This window comes from Stenella coeruleoalba, assembly GCF_951394435.1.
Source record: "Stenella coeruleoalba genome assembly, chromosome: 2".
Classification (NCBI taxonomy): domain Eukaryota; kingdom Metazoa; phylum Chordata; class Mammalia; order Artiodactyla; family Delphinidae; genus Stenella; species Stenella coeruleoalba.
This window is the reverse complement of record NC_137147.1, coordinates 107,830,600-107,851,660: the sequence shown is the minus strand read 5'-3', so window position 1 is coordinate 107,851,660 and position 21,061 is coordinate 107,830,600. Positions and strand designations below refer to the sequence as shown.

At 40.0% G+C, this 21,061-nt stretch overlaps 1 protein-coding gene across 1 annotated transcript in view; it reads left to right on the top strand.

The window, feature by feature from the left end:
- ADAMTSL3 (ADAMTS like 3) overlaps positions 1-21,061 on the top strand; it is a 526,198-nt gene that overhangs the window by 286,898 nt on the left and 218,239 nt on the right. Inside the window, 2 exon segments of the mRNA XM_079912635.1 lie at positions 8,776-8,821; positions 20,780-21,016. Coding sequence (XP_079768761.1) covers positions 8,776-8,821; positions 20,780-21,016 — 283 coding nt within the window.

Below are 21,061 nucleotides of genomic sequence, written 5' to 3'. Positions count from 1 at the left end.
AACTCTCATTATTCATAGACTACCTGATTGTCTAGACAGAATATCCAAGAGTATCTACACATAAAATAATAGGACTAATGAAAGAATTCATTAAGATTATTGGAAACAAAGTTAGTGCACAAATAACAACTATATGCTTACACAGTAGGAAAAACTAATAAGAAAGCAAATTTCAAAAGGACACCGTTTTTGCTACTTAAAAAATATAAGGTACCTTGTAATAAATTCAATAAAAGATATACAAGGCCTTTACGAAATATTTAAAAGCTCACCTAAATAAACGGAGATATATAATATGTTCATGTTAGGAAGCCTCAATATCATAAAAATGCCAGTTTCTCCTAAATTATATTTAAATTAAATGTAATTTCAAGAGTCATATGGAAGTGCAAAGATTATAAAAACAGTTTTGAAGGAGAACAAAAGACTTGCCCAAACACTAACATTAAAAAAAAATTTAACTATAGTAGTAGGATGGGTGCAAATAGGCCAACGTAGCAAAATCAAGAGCCCAGAAACAGAAGCATGCATATGTAGGATTTCAAGATGTCATGAAAAATTTGTGTAATTACACCTGAAACTATCTGATGTTATATGCCAGTTATACCACCATTTAAAAAATGGTGGAGAAAAGATGAATATTCAATACATGAGGTTCAAATATGATTATTAATATCCAAAGGAAAATATTAGAAAATGTCCATCTATTAAAGAATAAATTCCAGGTGGATTAAAATATACTTATGAAAAGCAAATCTTGAAAACATTTAGAAGAAGAATGTATAGGAGAATATCTGTATGATCTCTGGGTAGTGAATTATGCCTTAACTAAGACAAAAAGAGCATAAGTTGGGAAGGAAAATATTTATAAGTTTAAGCAGGCTTTGTATTGTAAAAATATATACTATAAACCAAAAGAAGAGCATAGAATGGGAGAAAATCTTGATAATGAATATAACCAATAAGGGATTAGTGTCTGAGATATTTAAATACAATAAAACAAAAGCAAAGCAAACTAGTAGAAGAATGGGAGAAGGATATGAACAGGAAATTCACAGAAGGGGAACCTGCATAGTCAAAAACAAATGAAAATATTAACCTCATTAACAAAAAAAAATGCAAAAAATACAAAGTGAGATATTTCATATTCTTCAGACTGGGAAACTTTTTAAAGTTTAAAAATGCCAAATATTGCCCTAGATGTGTAAAAGCAAGAACTTTTCTGCACTACTAATGGGGGTGAAAATTGGTATTCCCACTTTAAAGGGCAGTTTGTCATTATCTGGTACTAGTGAAGCTGTAAATGCCCACAACAGAACAGTCCCACTGGGGTATATATCCCAGAGAAACGTGTGCAAATGTACCCTAGGTGATTGTATAAGATGGCTCATTGCAGAACCAACCTAAATCTTCATAGACTTTTAGGAAAATTGATCAATAAAAAGTAGAAAGAATTGATAAATTGAGCTATATTTATAAATTGGATTACTCTAGAGCCATAAAAATGAATGAATTAGAGATGCGTCTATCAACATGGATATTTTCAAAAACATAGTGTTGGGACAAAAAAAAAATCAAGCTGTGAAACGTTATGTAAATTATGATACCATTTACTTAGTTACCTCTAACCAAAGGGAGGGAGGCAGGAGAATAAGATTGAGGAGGTTTGGCAGGGGGCTTCCACCATATTTGTAATGACACATGTCTTAAAAATAAATCTGAAGAAAACTTTCAAGAAATGATGACGCTTATTGGTGTGTACATGAGTTTGCATCATTCTCCCGACCTTTTTTGGACTTAAAACATTTCATAATAAAATAATTGTAGGAACCCCAAAACAGCTCTATCCTAAATATTGCTACTGTGTTTCGAGTCACCATTCCTGAAGTAGTACTTGCTTGACTTTTTCATTTTTTAGGACTTAACGCAGTATTCTTTAGTCTATTTGTGTACACATCTTAACCTATATTTTAAAATTTACCTTTAGGCCTGGGAATCTCCAAATTTTTGCTTGCTCCCTGGGCTCATCTAGTTTGAATACATATCTGTATTCAGATAGGGAAGCTAGGGAAGATCTTAAACCAAATATAAAAATAAAATTAAATGAGAGAATAGTGTATTCTGAGGTATGTACATTAAGAAAAGTGTATGGTGAGGCAATATTTGTTCTCCAGCTTGGTTCCTGGCATAAGGCCAGGCCTGTGGTGCACCCAGTCTTTCCATGATTCTGATAAGAAACAGGGACAGTAACGTTATTTCTCTGCATAAAAATTAAATTAGATTACTTCAAAGGAAAGGCAGTAGGGTTGTTAATAATTCTGTCTTTCCTGCTCCCCACCTTTTAGGCAGCCCCAAACCTAACATACCCACTCCCATATTGAGACGTTTCACTGTAATTTTGGAAGTGCTCTGTGATTGTTAAGAAGGAAACCTACTTCCCTTGGAAAGCTTATCAGGTCTCCTTATCCTGGAACAGCTTCTCATTAAATTCTTCATAAATATTGAGCTTTTGTGGTCGATTTTTCTTGGAAGAGGTATGTGGAGGTGGTTACGTAAAAAACAGACAAAAAGCTCTCCCAAAGCTTTAGAAGACCTTTCAATGCCTTCTCTTTTTATCAGTGCGCCCCTTTAAATTTATGATTTAGGAAAGGGAGTGAGTGTGGCTATTTTGCTCATTTCTTTCTTTGTGGATAAAGTTATTTCAGAATTTGATTACATTTAAATACACACTCAGTTCTTTTGCGCTGCAAACCATACGCCAGCCAGAATGTCTCTTTCTCTTGCAGAAATTTGCAATTTGATATTCTAGTCAAGTGCCAACCATGGGAAAGACAGGTTTAACTGCTATTTTAAAAAATTAATATATTTCTATTCTTCAAAACACATGCTTCTTAGTTTTTAAGACACTAGTATTTGAGTCAGTGCATCAGCAAATGAATGCAATAAATTATGGTGCTATAAACTCCAGGGAAATTTTATTAATGTTTTTAATGTATCCTCATGTGGAATCAACATATGTTTTTTATATATTCATAAATTTATGGCTTCAAAAATCTTCAATTTCAGGGTGTTATGAATGTTGTAGTGGATAGAAAATACATAATTGTGAAATGATGTTCTTGAATTTTCATATACTTCTGATAACCATTAGCTCTTGCAAATAATAATTAGAATGGAATTAAAAACTTGGAAGTAATATTTCTGCAGCTCAGTTGCTTTGAGCCAAAGGAATTATTTCCAGAATAAGCTGGCAGGTTCCTGCTTGGGGGATTAGGACTCCAGTGTCCTTAACTTTAAAATAACTTGCATTTCATTTTATGCCTGTTTCATAAAGTGGCCATTCATTTTCACACTAAATTGTAACCAAAGCATTCCACATCAACAGAGGCCGATCAGTGGGTTCAGTGTGTGTTAGGTTGGACAAAATGAAGTAGAACATGAAAAATGTCCACCAGATGGTTGGGTTAAAAAAAAAAAAACAGCCTTACTGCTGACTTATTAAAGGAATTGAGGGATAATCCTACTGCATCTTTACTTATATCCACATCCTAGTACATAGTAGGTTCACCTTAAGAAGTCATTGGAGAAGGAATGTGTCAAAAACGCTACTTTCTATTTTGAGAATTCATGCAATGAAATGCTCCTTTTTTCATATCACTTTGCTGCAGTTATAGTAGCATTTTTAGTAGAGATATACTTACATTTTAGGTTTAGATTTTCAGGCCCAACACTCAAGATGCAAGTTAGTGCCTCACAACTAGGACATAGCAGATGGCAGTGGGGTGTAGACCACGACCATACGGTCTACACGGCAGGCCTGAGACACGAGCTGCCATCAGCAAATATGTTCTTTTCTATTAGTGTTGAATTTTTCAAAATTGGTTTTGTTTTTCATTTAAGTAACTAAAATTAAACAATTACTAAAAATGCATCTGAAAAATTATTTCTGAAGTTCTAATACACTTTTAAAGAAAATGTCATTCTTTGTAAGTTTCCACAGTTTTTGTATTCCCGTATTTAGATCAATTCAAATACTCTCTTAAGCCATGTGTTTTGTAATTTACCTGCCCCCTTGAAATTGGAATCAAAAGCTTTTGGGTTATAAGTCAGCATAATACAAGAAGATTTTGGTTATCACTTCCCTCATCTATTAGCTACTTTCCTCAATTGGGCCTTTTCCAAAAAAAGCAGAGTACTTCAAATTACCCTTTCACTTTTTCTGTAATTTATTTTCTTCTTTTATCCACACATAATAAGCGCAATGAAATAAGTCATGTAAGTAAATGACCTTGTCCACTGGCATAGCTGTTGTTTCCCAGGAGAATGGAGTCACATCCTTTTGACCAAGAGAGGTTGGTCAAAAGGATATGACTCCACCCTAATAAATTTTCTCCACCCTAATACATTTTTCCTGCCAGACTCCCAGTTTGGTGCTTCTGGAATGCTTAAAATTTAATGTAGCCTGGCTGAGAGTTTAATAAATTTGCAAGTCCTATACCTCTGATGAGTCACAAAGATGGAAATATACAGTGTTAGAAAACACTAAGACTGGGTCAGACTATTGTGATAATCTAGGAAGGTGTTCTAAACTACAAGTCAAGAGAACTATATTAAAAAGAGGCAACTAATTGGACACTTTGTCTGTATTCCAGTTCAGAAATTTAAGTATCATTTAGGTAATGCTTTTGGAGGCAGCCGTAGTGCTGTTCTTTCCACTCCAAAATGCCTTTCTCCTGTATACTTTCTAAATCCCATTAGGGACTGCACCTCCCAGAAAACAGATATGAAGAGACTGAGGTACATGATGCAATTGGAGCAGAAAGTAAGCTGAGGATGGTATGAGATGTGGATGGAGAAGGGTGAGTTTAAGAAGGATTGCAAAGAAAGAAAAAGCAGTATCAAAAAGTGTATCAGTGGAGTTCCTTGGTGGCCTAGTGGTTAGGATTCTGGGCTTTCACTTTCACTGCCATGGCGCAGGTTCAGTCCCTGGTCAGGGAACGGAGATCCCACAAGCTGCGTGGCATGGCTGAAAAAAAAAAAAAAAAAGCATACCAGACAATAAAATACAAAATAATCACTACCGGAAAAAGAAAATCAGTCATGTGGAGGGATATCTGTAGGAGATTTCTTGGAAGTATAAGAGAAGGTCAAACAAATGAGATGTATATTAAAGAAAATCATAGCTCAATAAGGAAATAATAGGAGCGGAGAAAGGGGACTCTAACTTAAGATTTACAGATATTCTTGGAACAAGAGCAGTAATCAAAATTATAATCTGAGAATAATATGTGGCACTGCAAGTAAAGACCTTGAGTATTCTAGTCAAAAAGGCCAACCATTTTTAGTCAAAATCAATGAAAATAAACACACAACTAGGTACACCCTGACTATAATTTTTACTTCAAATAGTAACAAAACACTATATGCTTCCAGGCAGAAAAATAAAACACATGTACAAAAGAATAAAAATCAGACTTCTCTTCTGTGAGTCTAAATGTCAAAGATCAATGAAGCGTGTCTACAATTTTGAGGAAAAAGGAACATGAAAAAAGTAATATATCTTACTGCCTTGCCTTTCCTATGTGAAATACAAAGTTTAATAATAATATGGGAGACATTTACCCTTTTTGAAAATACAACCAATCAAATAATACTTAGCCAGCCAAGAGTTAAAAACGCATACATGAAGAAGTCATTAAGATGAAAGGAATGGCATTTGTTATCCATTTCTAGATATGTATCCTAAATGTGAACAAAAATGAAAGCATAAAGATGCTTAGCAAAGCATTATTATATAAAATAAGCAGCTCAGCAATCCTGCTTCTTAGTATTTGCCCAAGAGAAATGAAAAGTTATGTTCACACAAAACCTGTATGTGAATGTTTACAACATTCTAGTTCATAATTGCTAAAAGCTGGAAACAACCCAAATATCCAGTTGGTGAATGGGTAAATAAACTGTTGTACATACACACAGTGGAATACTATTCAGCAATTAAAAAGGAGCAAACTATGGATACACGCAACAACATGGGTGGATTTCTTATGTATTATGTTAAGTGAAAGGAGTCAGTCTCAAAAAACTATACACTGTATGATTCCATTTATGTGGCATTCTGGAAAAGGCAAAATTAATGGGGCATGAAACAGACCAGTGGTTGCCAGAGGCTGAGGGTGGAGAGAAGTTGACTACAAGGGAGCAACCTGAGGGCATTTATGGGTGATGGACCTGTTCCACATGTTGATTGTGGTAGTGCTTACACAGTTGTATGGGTTTGTGAAAACGCATGAAATTGTGCACCCCCAAAAAGTGAATTTTAATGTATGTAAAATTTAAAAGTAGGGAAAAAGAAGAGGCAGCACAAATACCCACAAAAGGTAATGTCTGTAGAACAATGTGAATATACTTACAGTGCTGAAGAGTATACTTAAAAATGGTTAGGATGGTAAATTTTATGTTACATATATTTTACCACAATTAAAAAAATTCAAATTCAAAACTACAAAAAAAGGGGCTTCCCTGGTGGCGCAGTGGTTGGGAGTCCGCCTGCCGATGCAGGGGACGCGGGTTCGTGCCCCGGTCTGGGAGGATCCCGCGTGCTGCGGAGCGGCTGGGCCCGTGAGCCATGGCCACTGAGCCTGCGCGTCCGGAGCCTGTGCTCCACAGCGGGAGAAGCCACAACAGTGAGAGGCCCGTGTACTGCAAAAACAACAAAACAAAACAAAACAAAACAAACTACAAAAAAAGTAATGTCTGTATTATGGACTATTATGTAGTCATTAAACAGTTTTTTCCCAAGGAATTATTAATAAAATGGGAAAAGGCTATAATATGAGATTAAAATGAATACAAAGTTGAATGGGCTGTATGATTTCACAACTGTAAATAAATCAGGGCAGAAACCCTGGAAGATGAAATGCCAGATTATTAAGGGTAAAGGTCTTGATGATGGGATTTTTAAAATATTTATTTATTGGCTGTGTCAGGTCTTAGTTGTGGCACGTGGCATCTTTTGTTGTGGCGCACGGGCTCTTTGTTGCGGTGTGTGGCCTTCTCTCTAGTTGTGGCCTGCAGGCTCATTAGTTGCCACGGGCTCATGGGCTCCAGAGCGAGCAGGCTCAGTAGTTGTGGCACTTGGGCTTAGTTGACCAGAGGCATGTGGGATCTCAGTTCCCCGACGAGGGATCAAACTGGTGTCCTTTGCATTGCAAGACAGATTCTTAACCACTGGACCACCAGGGAAGTCCCAATGATGGGATTAATGCTTGGTTTTCCTCCTTTATACTTCTTGGCATATTAGTAGTTTTCACCTACTCTTTTTGTAATTGATAAAAATAGAATTGTCAGAAAGTATGTGCAGTGAGTTATATGCTGCTGAAATAGACTTGTTCAGTCATTTCATATAGGCTCATATTTAAATCACACCAGCAAAAAAGGCTCTCTTTGGATCCACTTTTTAAAAGTTCTCTTCTTCCAGGGACTTCCCTGGTGGGACAGTGGTTAAGAATCCGCCTGCCAATGCAGGGGACACAGGTTTGAGCCCTGGTCTGGGAAGATCTCACATGCCACAGAGCAACTAAGCCCGTGCGCCACAACTACTGAGCCTGCGCTCTAGAGCCCGCGAGCCACAACTACTGAGCCCGAGCACCACAACTGCTGAAGCCTTCGCGCCTAGAGCCCGTGCTGTGCAACAAGAGAAGCCAACGCAGTGAGAAGCCCGCGCACCGCAACGAAGAGTAGCCCCCGCTCGCCGCAACTAGAGAAAGCCCGCACGCAGCAATGAAGACCCAACACAGCCAGAAAAAAAAAAGTTCTCTTCTTCCAGGACTAACTATTCTAAAACAAATTAACGCTTGACTTTTAATTCAAGATGGCGAGTTAAGCCTGTGTTTAGCTTTTCTTGCTCCAAATTTGCCATTGAATTGGCCAGGGACACATAAAGGGTAAAAACATAACTCCGTGGAAACACTGGGAAAGATCCCATTCACAGATGAATTATCTTTAAGGAGTTAATGTAAAATACAGAGCAGCAAGCACTGCACTGAGGAAAGGACCTGCCAGATAGAATTCCAAACATCCAAAAGGAAAGCTTGCCTGGAAGATGAGTGGCTGGGTCCCAAAGCAAGTGGTTGGAGGGAAGGATAGTGTGTGGTCATCCCTGGAGGATTCTCAAGCATATACATACATGCGTATATGACTTCAGATCCTAGAGGATCGGTATCCTAAGAAGTCCGCCCAACACTATGTTTTGTAGCATTTGTTTAATAAGGCTGGTGGCTGAAGTAAGGTATAAGCATTGCCTCAGGCAAATTTCTGACAGAGACCATTGTACTGATTAGAGAGGGAGGTTATAGAGGGCCCGGCTAACTTGGTGACCTCAGTGAGTGAGGAAGAGAAATTCCCTTTCAGGGACGTGCTACACAAATACTTCTGCCTGTAGTTTTACCTTCTTTTTCATAGAAAAAGAAAACATATATGCACACATTACACACACACACAGTGTACATTAATTTCAGTGGTTATATAGACCCTAGGGTAAAAACTGTGCTTAAGTAATATTACATTAATTCAACTAAAGAATTCACTGTATTTAATGTGACACTTCCATGAGACTTTTTGGCCTCCTGATCCTTGAAAGTTATTTCTTAGAATTTAAACTTTGAGTCTTTGAGGTAATGGGCACTAATAAAAGTGTTACGTGTGCCTCGTTTTCACTTGTATTTTCTTTCCTGCTTGCAACTTCCATGAAATCCTTATTTTCTTTTTTTTCCTCAGGAATTGTGAAGGGCAGAATATTCGATACAAGACGTGCAGCAATCATGTAAGTTCCATATGTAATAAAAATATATAATCCCATAAAATATGTTCATGTTTGAAGTTATTATGTACCGTAAAGCTGATGGCCTCTTGGTACTCATTGTGGAAAATTTGAATATTCATTTAATTGACAACAGGTTTTGTGTATCTCATACCTGCCATTTATACTACCCTTTTAGGCCACTTCGCATGTATGATCTAATTTGGTAAGCATTTAATAATTTCTGAATTCATAGAAACAATACCTAATTCTTGTAAATGCTTTCAAAGTTCAAAGTGCTCTGTGTGTAGGATTTCACCTGACCCTCACAACTGTCTCTGAGATGTTGGCATACGAGGTGTGGTTATTTCTTTATTTCAAATGAGGGGACTGGGGCCGGGGGAGGTGAAATTATTTTCCAAAGGCCGCAAAGGAAGCATTGAACTTGAACTTGTCTAGTGCTGTTTCTCCTGCTCCAAAACACCTGTCCCACTCCCTGCAAACTGTGTTAAGGAATACTGTAGGTGACTCAAGAAAACCACACCTGAGGAAGGGTTTGTAAACCTTGCTCTCATTCTACAGTGATCAACACAAACAAAAACTAAAATTCAAATATACAAGTGTGCAATGCAAAATAAAATGTCAGAAAGCACCAATCCTATTTTCTACGTAAAACATTTCGGTTGTTTGTGATATATACCCAAATCAAAATGACAGGAATTCAAAGGAAATTCTGAAAATCTGAAGATCTAAGTGAGATGGAGGCGTTTTTATTTTTATTTATTTATTTTTTTTGCGGTACTCAGGCCTCTCACTCTTTTGGCCTCTCCCGTTGCGGAGCACAGGCTCCGGACGCGCAGGCTCAGCGGCCATGGCTCATGGGCCTAGCCGCCCCGCGGCATGTGGGATCTTCCCGGACCGGGGCACGAACCCGTGTCCCCTGCATTGGCAGGCGGACTCTCAACCACTGCGCCACCAGGGAAGCCCAGATTTAGGTTTTTTATTTAAAAAATCCATTTTTCTCAATTAGCGATGTCATTTATTTTAAATGTTTCACTTACTGGAGAGACTGCCCATCTCTGTTCCTTCTCTGTCCTGGGCCAGTGTGAGACAGCAGTCCTGGGTAAGCATTTCTGTTCTACGGACCCAAACTTTTCCTCGTTGGACAGCCTCAAGCTCTAGACTTGGGGAGTGGAGAATAGGCAGTGTTAGCAGGACCTTTTGTCTGTGGAGCTCGAGCCACGTTTTCGGTCTGTTTTAATCAGTGGCAAAGCAGAAGTGTTTGTCTCTCAAACTTCGGTGGGGAAAATCGTGCTTATTTATAGAGCACTCAAAATCCAATATCACCCAGCCCTGAGGTAGCCAGATTTGTGGCCACTATGTCCTAGGAGGGATTTTGGGAGACAAAGCAAATAGGTTTCACATGTCCCGTGACAGGATGGACTTGAGGAATCGAGAGATACACATGCACGTGGTTGCACAATTAAATGAGCTGGAATCCAGGTGGGGATGAAGGAGGGAGAGAGGTTGACCCAGCACAGACACAGGCTGGCATTTAGGTACAAGCAGAGTCTAGCATTCGTTCTTTTTTTTTTAAATTAAATTAATTAATTTTGTTTATTTATTTTTGGCCTCACCACACAGCATGTGGGATCTTAGTTCCCCGACCAGGGATTGAACCCGTGCCCCCAGCATTGGAAGCGTGGAGTCTTAAGCACTGGACCACCAGGGAAGTCCCCTGGCATTCATTCTTACACCAGCACGTGGATGTATTAGCAGCCTCAGGGTTTTACACACAAGACATTTCCATCTACTACCTTTTGCCTGGGTACATTTTATTTTTTAATTGCTGCTGCAACACATTACCACAAACTTGGCTTACAGCAATACAAATTTTTTATTATCTTACAGTTTTGGAGGTCAGAATTTGATATGGGTCTCACTGGGCTAAAATTAAGGTGTTGGCAGGGCTGCATTCCTTCTGGAGTCTCTAGGGAAGAATCCATTTCTTTGTCTTTTCCAGTTTCTAGAGGCTGCCCACATTCCTTGGCTTGTGGCCCCTTTTTCCAACTTCAAAGCCAGCAACATTGCATCTCTCTGTCCATTTTTATGTAGTCACATCTGCCTGTGATCACAGCTGAGCAACGTTCGCCCACCTGGATAATCTCCCCCTCTCAGTGTCCTTAACCTTAGTCAAAGGATGCTTTGGGTAAAGCCCCTTTTGCCATGTAAGGTAGCCTATTCGCAGGTCCTAGGGATTAGGTTTTGACCATCTTTGGGGAAGTTGCATTATTCTGATTAACACAATGGGACAGCTCGGCTTCTCAGACAAATTGGTCTGGCAAATTCCTTGCAGTCATTCCAGAATAAATTTCACAACAGTATGCTATCAAGGAATACTCTGTGAAGCTATCTAGGGGAATTCATATTAAATGTCCAGATCAAGATATTACGTTCTGAGATTTCATTCTAGGGTTTCTCTCTCTCTGTCTCTCTCTGTCTCTTTCTGTCTGTGTGTGTGTGTGTGTGTGTGTGTGTGTGTGTGTGTGTGTGTGTGAGAGAGAGAGAGAGAGAGAGAGAGAGAGAGAGAGAGAGACTGCTCTAGCTAGTTCCATTCTGAGGTTTCATTCTAGGGTTTCTCTCTCTCTCTCTCTCTCTCTCTCTGTGTGTGTGTGTGTGTGTGTGTGTGAGAGAGAGAGAGAGAGAGAGAGAGAGAGAGACTCTGCTCTAGCTAGTTCCAAAAAGGCATCTTTTCAACACAAGTGTTATAAGGGTCTAGGAGTGTTGTGCCACGCAATGTAGAGATAAAATATAATCTACTAAAATTGGTGCATATTAGTTGCAGTGGTTAGAACTTCGGTGCGCTTGAGTGAAGATCTGATGCCCCTGAGGCTCCGAGGGTCTTGGGAGTACACATGGTCTCTAATTGATGTCCCCTCGGAAGAGTCTGCAGAAACCTTTACAACCTCCAGGCTGGTGAGAAATAGATGCTTAGGAGGTGGGAGCTAGTGGGGGAGGACAGCAGTGAAAATGTCACCGTCTTCTATTTCTCAGACTTGGTGTCCTAAGAGAGTCCGTAGAGAGATTTCATAAGAAAATGACATTAATTTCTGTGCTTGCCATTGCAAGTGCAGAGTTTCCAACAAAATTCCTTACAGGGAAATAAGGGAGCCCTGTGGCAGGTCTTTCACATCTGTAGTGTTCAGGACACCCCTGCATCTCCATGCGCCAAGTGTCTGCAGCCGTGATACTCAAGCCTTACTGTAGACCATATGTGGATAAAGGCAGTCCCAGCTGCAGTGTCCATGATCTGTAAGAAGTCTGTTCCTTTACAGGAGTGATTATACGGGTATATTCCATGGAATATAACATAGAAACGTTTCAAGGGCGTCAAGTGCCGTAAGTGGTTGTAACCACAGTGAACTCAGTGTATGAATATGGTCACATCTTGTTTTTTCTTTTTTTACATATAATTCCTGGAGATGCTTCCTGCTTTATTAGTTAGGGATTTAGAATAACCCTCTTGAAATCTTCATCTCTCTTATCACCTCAAGGAGTCCAGAGAGCAGGGGGTGGGAACTCCTCTGCAGCCTATCTCAAGTGGAGAGAGAACTGAGTTGTGAACCCTGCTGTTGCTTCTCCCTGTCTTCCAATGGCCTCACTGAAGATGCACCATGCTCGTTCACTAGTCAGTGGCTCCCCTTTCCCTGGGGATGGGGCTCATCACCCACTCTTTTGAAGGAAGCTGCCTTTAGTGATTCCCAGGTCAGGCACTCTTGAGGGAAACTTGCTTCGTGATTCAAAGATGCTCACACCTATACTTCTGGGGACTTGAGCATCCCATCTGATGGGAGCGCAGGAGCTCCCATTCCCATCCAAGCGATGTCACCATCAGTGGCCACATAGGGAGGTGAATTGTGCTTTATGGAGAAGCAGAAGACACCGCCGGTGAGCCCCAGAGACCTGACATTCAGTCCTCTTCCCAAGGTTGCTAATTCTTCTGTCCCTCCACGTGATTATTTGAAGGCTCAGGCTCTCAGCCTCCCTCCGGACCATGGAGTTTGTCACATGTGTATCAGCTTTCTAACCCCTACCCAAGATCAGTAATAATATTAATAGCAACAATAATAGCTCAGAGTTATTAAGTACTTCTTAAATGCTAGGCATTGTTCTGAGTGCCTTTTCATGAATAAATAAATTTAATCCTCATAATCCCTATAGAGCAGGTGTTATTTTTATCTCCACTTTTACAGGGAAGGAAATTTAGGTAACCTGCACAGGGTCACAGAGCTGAATTTAATCCCAGGCAGTCAGGTTCCAGGCTCCTTGGAAGTGCGCGCTCTTGATCACTCTGCTACAACATCATGCTTCTTTTTATTTATTTATTCATTCATTCATTCGTTTATTTATTTATTTTTTACATCTTTATTGGAGTATAATTGCTTTACAATGGTGTGTTAGTTTCTGCTTTATAATGAAGTGAATCAGCTATATATATACATATGTTCCCATATCTCTTCCCTCTTGCGTCTCCCTCCCTCCCACCCTCCCTATCCCACCCCTCCAGGCGGTCACAAATACATGGAATTTAAGAAAAAAAAATAATGTCATGAAGAACCTAGGGGTAAGACAGGAATAAAGACACAGACCTACTAGAGAATGGACTTGAGGATATGGGGAGGGGGAAGGGTAAGCTGGGACAAAGTGAGAGAGTGGCATGGACATATATACACTACCAAACGTAAAACAGATAGCTGGTGGGAAGCAGCCGCATAGCACAGGAACATCATGCTTCTTGGAAAGAAGTGTGAAGAGGTCTCGAGCTTTGTCAGATAATGACATGACACCCAGACAGCAGCAAGGTCACTTCTAACAGCCCAGGAGCACATGAATTGCAGAGGTAATTGCAGGAACATTACACTTTCCTATACCATTATAGAAACTTCAACCCCAAGAACAGTAGGAAGGGCCTTCTGAATATGCACAGCTGGCCAGGGACAAAGGTCAGAGAAGGGCAGGGAGGGAGCTGGAGACAGAGGCAACTGAAATGATGTCCTCCATGCCCCTGGGCCTTCCGCTCCAGCAGCCCAGGAGGGATCCCCAGCACAGGGGAGGATCTGGCTTAACGACCCTGACAGCTACATTTCTGACCTCTGCCCACGTCAGTGTCAGCGGAAGACAGGGGAAAAAAAGCAGAAGACAGGGAACCTGGGAAAAAAGCAGGTTCCAGGCATTCAAGGAACGATTGAAAGTTCTTTTGTTACGGAGTCTGGATGTGTTAGGGACGTGCATTCAGAGCTCATAGACAAAGAAATTCCACTCGTGGTATGTAGGAACCCATGCTTCACGTGGCAGAGTGGGAGGCATGACCAGGAAATGAGGACCACACTTCCCTCCCTGAGAAATCAGGCATCGGTTCAGCGGCTCTTCCTGCATTCATTCTGTCAGGGGAGATGGGACTTTGGGCTGAAGGGCCAGGGAGATTAGGGGAACAGAACATGCCTATGTGCAGTACTGGGGCTCCAGGTAACCGCCATCTTCAGACATGACCCTCTGATCAGCACTCAGCATGGGCTCTTCCAGCCAGGGCTGGGCCCCAGAGGCCTCAGGAAAGAATTATCCTTATCAGGGGCATATAGAGCAAGTGGAGAAGTTCCAAGGGCAGTCATGCATGTCAGCAAGGAGGCCTAATGCCTGAATTCACTCACTACTTGTATGTTTTTATACCAGGGTATATGAAATTAAAGGTAAAGCTGGGAGAAAGCAAAGGGAACATATTTTAAAAAATAAGTGTATCATCATTTGGTAAGAGTGTTTTTGTAGCATGAACACATTTTTTATATGGGCACAGAGGGAGGCATGGTTAATTCTGCACAGTGGGGTCCCTGGGCTCCCTGACAGCTTTCCAGAAGAGGTGACATTTGATGTGACCCTTGAAAGATCTTTTATACTCTGGATCCCATGAATGGCTAATTTCTGACAGTTTTCTCTTAGAGGATTTTTATTTTTTTATTTTTTTCCATTGCCATTTCTTCTACTCTGGGCTAGGGCCACTTCCTCTCATATCTATGTGCAGAACTCCAGTCCATCCTGCTACCATACTGGCCCTCCTAAAATGCTACCTATTCTATCCCTTTTTAATGTTGCTCTCCTCTGTGGATCCCTATTGCTTTTAATTCCTCTTACTTGCATTTCAGGACCTCCAAAAGATGGTAAGATTTACATCTTATTCAACTCACAAGTTTCACCCTGGCTGGACAAGGCTGTGCCTCATAGATACTGAATTTATTTTTGCTGTTTCTTTTTTGCTTATATCGTTTCTCATATCTTGTCCTATTCACATCACATCATCCTTCAGATCCCTTCTGAAATGTTACTTATTCATGATGCATCATTTGCTTACTCTAGCTGATAGTAGCCACCTACAATAATTTATTTTTATGCTAGAAAATTTGGCATTTGTTATATAAGAGGATCACGAAATTTAACTCATACTATAACATGGATATGAAGATAAAATGTTCAAATTTGCTTATACAGAAATGGTGTTTCTCCTGAGTCCCTATTCACTGCTTATCTACGAGGAAAATTAAATATCTAACCCAAATTAAAGCTTGGTCCACTCCTATTATATAAATCATCTCTTAGGTAATGGTCTGTCTCTCTTAAATAAAAATACTCAGTTTCAGGGCTTCCCTGGTGGCGCAGTGGTTGAGAGTCCGCCTGCCAATGCAGGGGACACGGGTTCGTGCCCTGGTCCGGGAGGATCCCACATGCCGCGGAGCATCTGGGCCCGTGAGCCATGGCCGCTAAGCCTGCGCGTCCGGAGCCTGTGCTCCGCAACGGGAGAGGCCACAACAGTGAGAGGCCCGTGTACCGCAAAAAAAAAAAAAAAAAAAAAAAAACTCAGTTTCTTAGATAATCCTCCTGTCTTGGCTTCTCTCCCTAAGTTGTCCATACAGGTTTATGTATTCTCACGGCTTTAGGGAGGAAAGGAGACCCCTGTCTTCAGAATTGTCCTCGAATGGGTGTTGGTTGTTATCTGCTGTGCTTTACTCCCTTTTCCCCTCCCTCTCCTTCTTCCCCTCCCCCTATCTCTTTCCCTTCTCCTCCTTCTTCTTCTTTTCTATGCCTCCCAGGCTGGCTACCCACTCCTGACTGAGTCAGGTCTTTCTGATCTAGGATCTATTGTTTCCTTATTAGATTTACTCTTTCCTTATTAACTCCATTTATTCACTTTTCAGTTTAACTCTTGGATAACAATTTTATGTCCTTCATTGCACAGTCCTACTGTAAGTCTACAAATTCCAGTAATGAATAACCCACTGTTTCAATGTATTCCATGCACATAGATGCTACATCTCCAGTAAGATAACAAGCTCACTGGGTAACTGATGGATTATATTCTTCTTTTGTGTTCCTTACAGCATGTCACCTAGGCAAAACCCGTAAAGTATATTTAATAAATAAGTGTTGTCTTGAACTTAACTAATATGAAGAAATGCTTCTCAGGGAAAGGAAAGCAGATGGATGCTTGGCATTCAAGATTCCTAAATGTCAACGAAACTTTAGACACAAGAATCCCTAGATTGTCTTGAGCCAGGGCATGCAACCCATCTGAACCAGACTAGACAGACGTAGTGTTGACAGTGGAAGAATGCCATGTAAATGAAAGCATGTAATGTAAGTAGTCAACGTCCCCCAAGATTACTAGAAAGCAGTATCATATAATGGAATGCTTGTTTCTTTGGGAATCAGTCCTGGCTGTGTCATACTCTAGTTGTACGCCTTTGGGCTAGCGACTGAAGACTTTGTGTATCACAGTTTTCTCCATTTATACAAACGAGGGTAATGATAATCCTCACCTGCCTCGCTCAAAGGGTGGTAGTGAAGAGAGAATGTCAGTAATATTTCCTGGTAAACTAGAAAGCACGGGCTAGATATATGGCGGTCTTAATCAGGGATCATCATTTGTAAGGAACAGAAACCCACTCAGATTAGCTCAAGAAAAATGGGATTCACTGGATGGGTGAGTGGATATTTAGCGGAATTTAGGAATGAGCACATCTTGAGGGCCTGGACCCGGGAATCAGAAAGTGAAGCCCAGGTTACTTACTCCTTCAGCTGAGACCCATGTTTTATTATCTGACCTTTCATGTCTAATTCATTGCTCTTGCTATGGGAACTGGCTCACTTTGCTTCAACATGCATCACATAAAAGAAATGGCCAGCCCAGCCCAGATTGATGTGAGTTTTCAGCTCCAGCTCTTTTGTTGCAATTCTGAATTCCTAGGAAATATTGACCTGGTGTGGACCAGATGTTTGCCTCTGATAATCAGCTGTGGCCAAGGAGACTAGGTCACACGTACAAACCTGGCCACCCCTTCACAAGGGCTCAGTTTAGGCTGGCTTCTGTTAATTAACCATAGTTGATTTTGTGAAACTTCTTTGGTTTGAGGAGTTTAAGACATTCAAGAGTCAGACAGCTAGCACTTGTATTTCCTCAAGTGTGCTTAAGATGCTAAGTGAGCCTAATGCAAGGGAAGTTGTTTTTACCCAGCTCTCTTATACTCTCTGGGTTTCAAAGAGTCAGATACAGGGGCTTCCCTGGTGGCGCAGTGATTGAGAGTCCGCCTGCCGATGCAGGGGACACGGGTTCATGCCCTGGTCCGGGAAGCTCCCACAAGCCACGGAGCGGCTGGACCTGTGAGCCATGGCCGCTGGGCCTGCGTGTCTGGAGCCTGTGCTCCACAATGGGAGAGGCCACAACAGTGAGAGGCCCGTGTACCGAAAACAAAACAAAACAAAACAAACAAAACAAAACAAACAACAACCAAAAAGAGTCAGATACAGAAGAAGTTGACCCTGATTGAGGAAAGAGGAGGTGATATAATTCTGTCACTCATGATCTTCTCTATGGCTAGATGGAAGATGTCCTCATTCCAAGACAGAAATGACATCCAGTTTTGATCTTCTGCAGTTTGATATTTTCTTCCATAGGTGTGGCCTAGCTTAAGGGTTAATTTTGTGAAAACAAAGAAAAATGTGGATGTAATAGAAGACTTTGGAATGATTCACAGCAAAGTAATACAACTAATTTCAGGGGAAAGTCTACTAATTATATTTTACTTATTCCCTGCCTACTTCCAAAAAGGATTTTAGGCACTTTATCAAGGCCCAAAGCATAAACACAGTAAAATACAAAAATTTAGTAGTAAAAATGGGATAAATAGAAGAAATTATATTTTAAAATTCTGGCTGATAATTTGTTAATAACTATTTGCAGAAAAATAAAGTTAGATTTCTACCTCCACCCCATAGATCAAAATACATTCCAAATGTAATAAAGAGTTAAACATAATTGCTAAACTATAAAGGAACTAGAAAAATACATTTAAGTATTTATCTGTTTTCAGGGCAGGGAGGGAAAAGCATATCTCATTAGTAAAGAAAGAAACCTTAAAAGGAAATATGAATAGAGCTGACTACATAAAAATTCAAAACTTCTTGACTTCCCAAAGCACCAAAAACAAGATTAAATGGGGAAAATATCTCTAATAAAAATGACAAAGAGTCGATAACTTCACTATGAAATTTAATAGCTTTATCTGTTAAAAATAATAAAAACACAAACATTCCAATAGATAAATGAAGGGCAGAAAACAAATTTTTGAAGAATGAATACAGAAAGCAAATATACATGAAAAGATATTAAACCTAAATAATAAGAAGGAAATGCAAATTAAAATGTTGAAATTCTGTGTAACACTTACGATTGGAAAAAGTTTTAGAAAATTATAATATCCAAACTGAGAGGAGGTACTGAGAAAAGGGAACTTATATAGCCTGATGATAATAATAAGACCTTCCTGGAGGGCAATGTGGTAATATTTTGAAAAGCTCATGAAACACTGTCTTTTTCTCAGAAATTTCATTTCCAGAAATTTGTCCTTGGGAAATAATCAAAAATTTGTGCAAAGATTTATGTATAAGAATCTTTGTTATTTATTCTTTTTTTGAATAGAAACTATTCCCAAAGTTTTTACAATGAACATTTATTTCTTTTGCAATAAGAAAAAAAATAATATATTGGCTTTCTGTATCTATTTTCTTTAATTGGGAAGTTTGTATACAATGAATTCATTCCCATTAATTGGGAAGTTTGTGCTCAACTTTTTTTGGTTTTGTGTTTTTTTAATTGAACATTTTATTTGAGATAATTGTAGATATACATACAGTTGTAAGAAATAATACACAGACGTCCCATGTTGCCTTTACCCAGTTTCCCACAATGGTAAGATTTTGCAAAACTATAGTACAGTATCAGGACCAGGATATTGATATAGACACAGGCAAGATAAAGAATAACTCCAGGGCTTCCCTGGTGGTGCAGTGGTTGAGATGCTTAAGATGTAATCATGTGAGTAAGATTGGGGGATTGGCATTTTTCACTCAGCTTTAGTTGCTACGTGGAATGTGAGATCTTCCCGGACCAGGGCTGGAACCCATGTCTCCTGCAACGGCAGGTGAATTCTTAACCACTGCGCCACCAGGGAAACCCTGACTATTTTAAATAAACTTTACGCTGAATTGTCTTATTGTTTTGCTTTGTTCGTTGCTGAGCTTTTAGAATTAATTGGCTTATTTGGAAAAATAAATGAAAAACAATTATTAGTATAATATAATCTAAAACAAGTGTCTTCTAATAATTTTAAGCCAGCATTATTGTACTTTGGGGGTGATTTGTCCTTCTGGGGAAACTTGTAAAAATAATAAGCTCCCTTATCTAAAGTTTCAAAAGTACTTTACCCCTGTGTCTATTTGCAGCCCCCTGTTGAGTAGCCATTATTTCTTGTTCATCACTTTCTAGTTTGGATTTAACTAGATTTGAAGTCATTATTAGGTACTGTTGAATGGCCATTACAGCTTTTTGGAGTTGCTTCTCAATTTTTGTTCTCTATGCCTACCTTACAAGGACTCCTTCCTCTTGTTTTTTTTATTGGAGTATATTTGCTTTAAAATGTTGTGTTAGTTTCTGCTGTACGACAAAGTGACTCAGCTATATGTATACATATATCCCTTCCCTCCTAAGCCTCCCTCCCACCCCACCCCCCATCCCATCCCTCTAGGTCATCACAGTGTGCTCAGTTTTGAAGAGTACAGTAACATTTTTATCATCCAGCATCTTGCTTTGGAAATATCTGATGAGATTGATTAGTAATTAAATAAAAAGACCCTTGAGTCATCAAGACTTGTACACTTTGTCCTATTATTATGAGAACTCCTTGGGGTATTAACTTGGGATTTATTTGCTTTTGTTGTAGACAGAATTTGAAAAAGCCTCATTATCTCTTTCCATTCTAGAGCCTGTTGAATGCAGGCACTGGGTACCAGTAAAGAGCGATGGCTGGGGGTCTGAAAACAAGAGAGGAAAGGTGATGAACTAAATAACAATGACAAAAGCAGTGAAACAAACACAAGTCCCCACAGAGCACAGCAGTTTGGGGCCAGTTAGTAACAATCCTTTACATTGAAACGGCTCCTAAAGGCATGGAAGATAATTAATATTTCCTATGAAGACCTTAGGTCACCTGGAAAAATCAGAAACATTCCATTTTCCCTTGTCTCAAAAAGAAGGAGGTTGTGTAATGCATTTGAAAATTTATATTCAGTATGGTTAAAATAGAGCAAAATTTGGCATTTAAGTATGGTAAGCTTTCATTAACTGGAGAAAACAACCTGGGTGGAAAACTAATCAGAATAAATGAGGTTATCCCCTCCTTTATCACAGAGGTACCAGTAGAATTCCACACTACAGATTCTGTTTTGAAGGAAAAAAAAGAAAAAAGTGAAGGAATGAAGTGACTTCTGGGAGAGAAGCAATTGGGGTCTGCTGTCATGGGACTCAGGTACACTTGTTCAGCCTTCTGCTGGCCCATCTCACTGGGTGATGTGCATGTGGCCCTTTTTCTCTGCCCCCAGGACTGCCCTCCGGATGCGGAGGACTTCAGAGCCCAGCAGTGTTCAGCCTACAATGATGTTCAGTATCAGGGACGTTATTATGAGTGGCTTCCAGAGTACAACGATCCCGCTGCCCCGTGTGCGCTCAAGTGTCACGCACGGGGACAGAACTTGGTAGTGGAGCTGGCACCCAAGGTCCTGGATGGAACTCGTTGCAATGCTGACTCCTTGGACATGTGTATCAGCGGCATCTGTCAGGTAAGCCACACCTACTTCCCGTACCCCTGGTTCAAGGATGTGCCA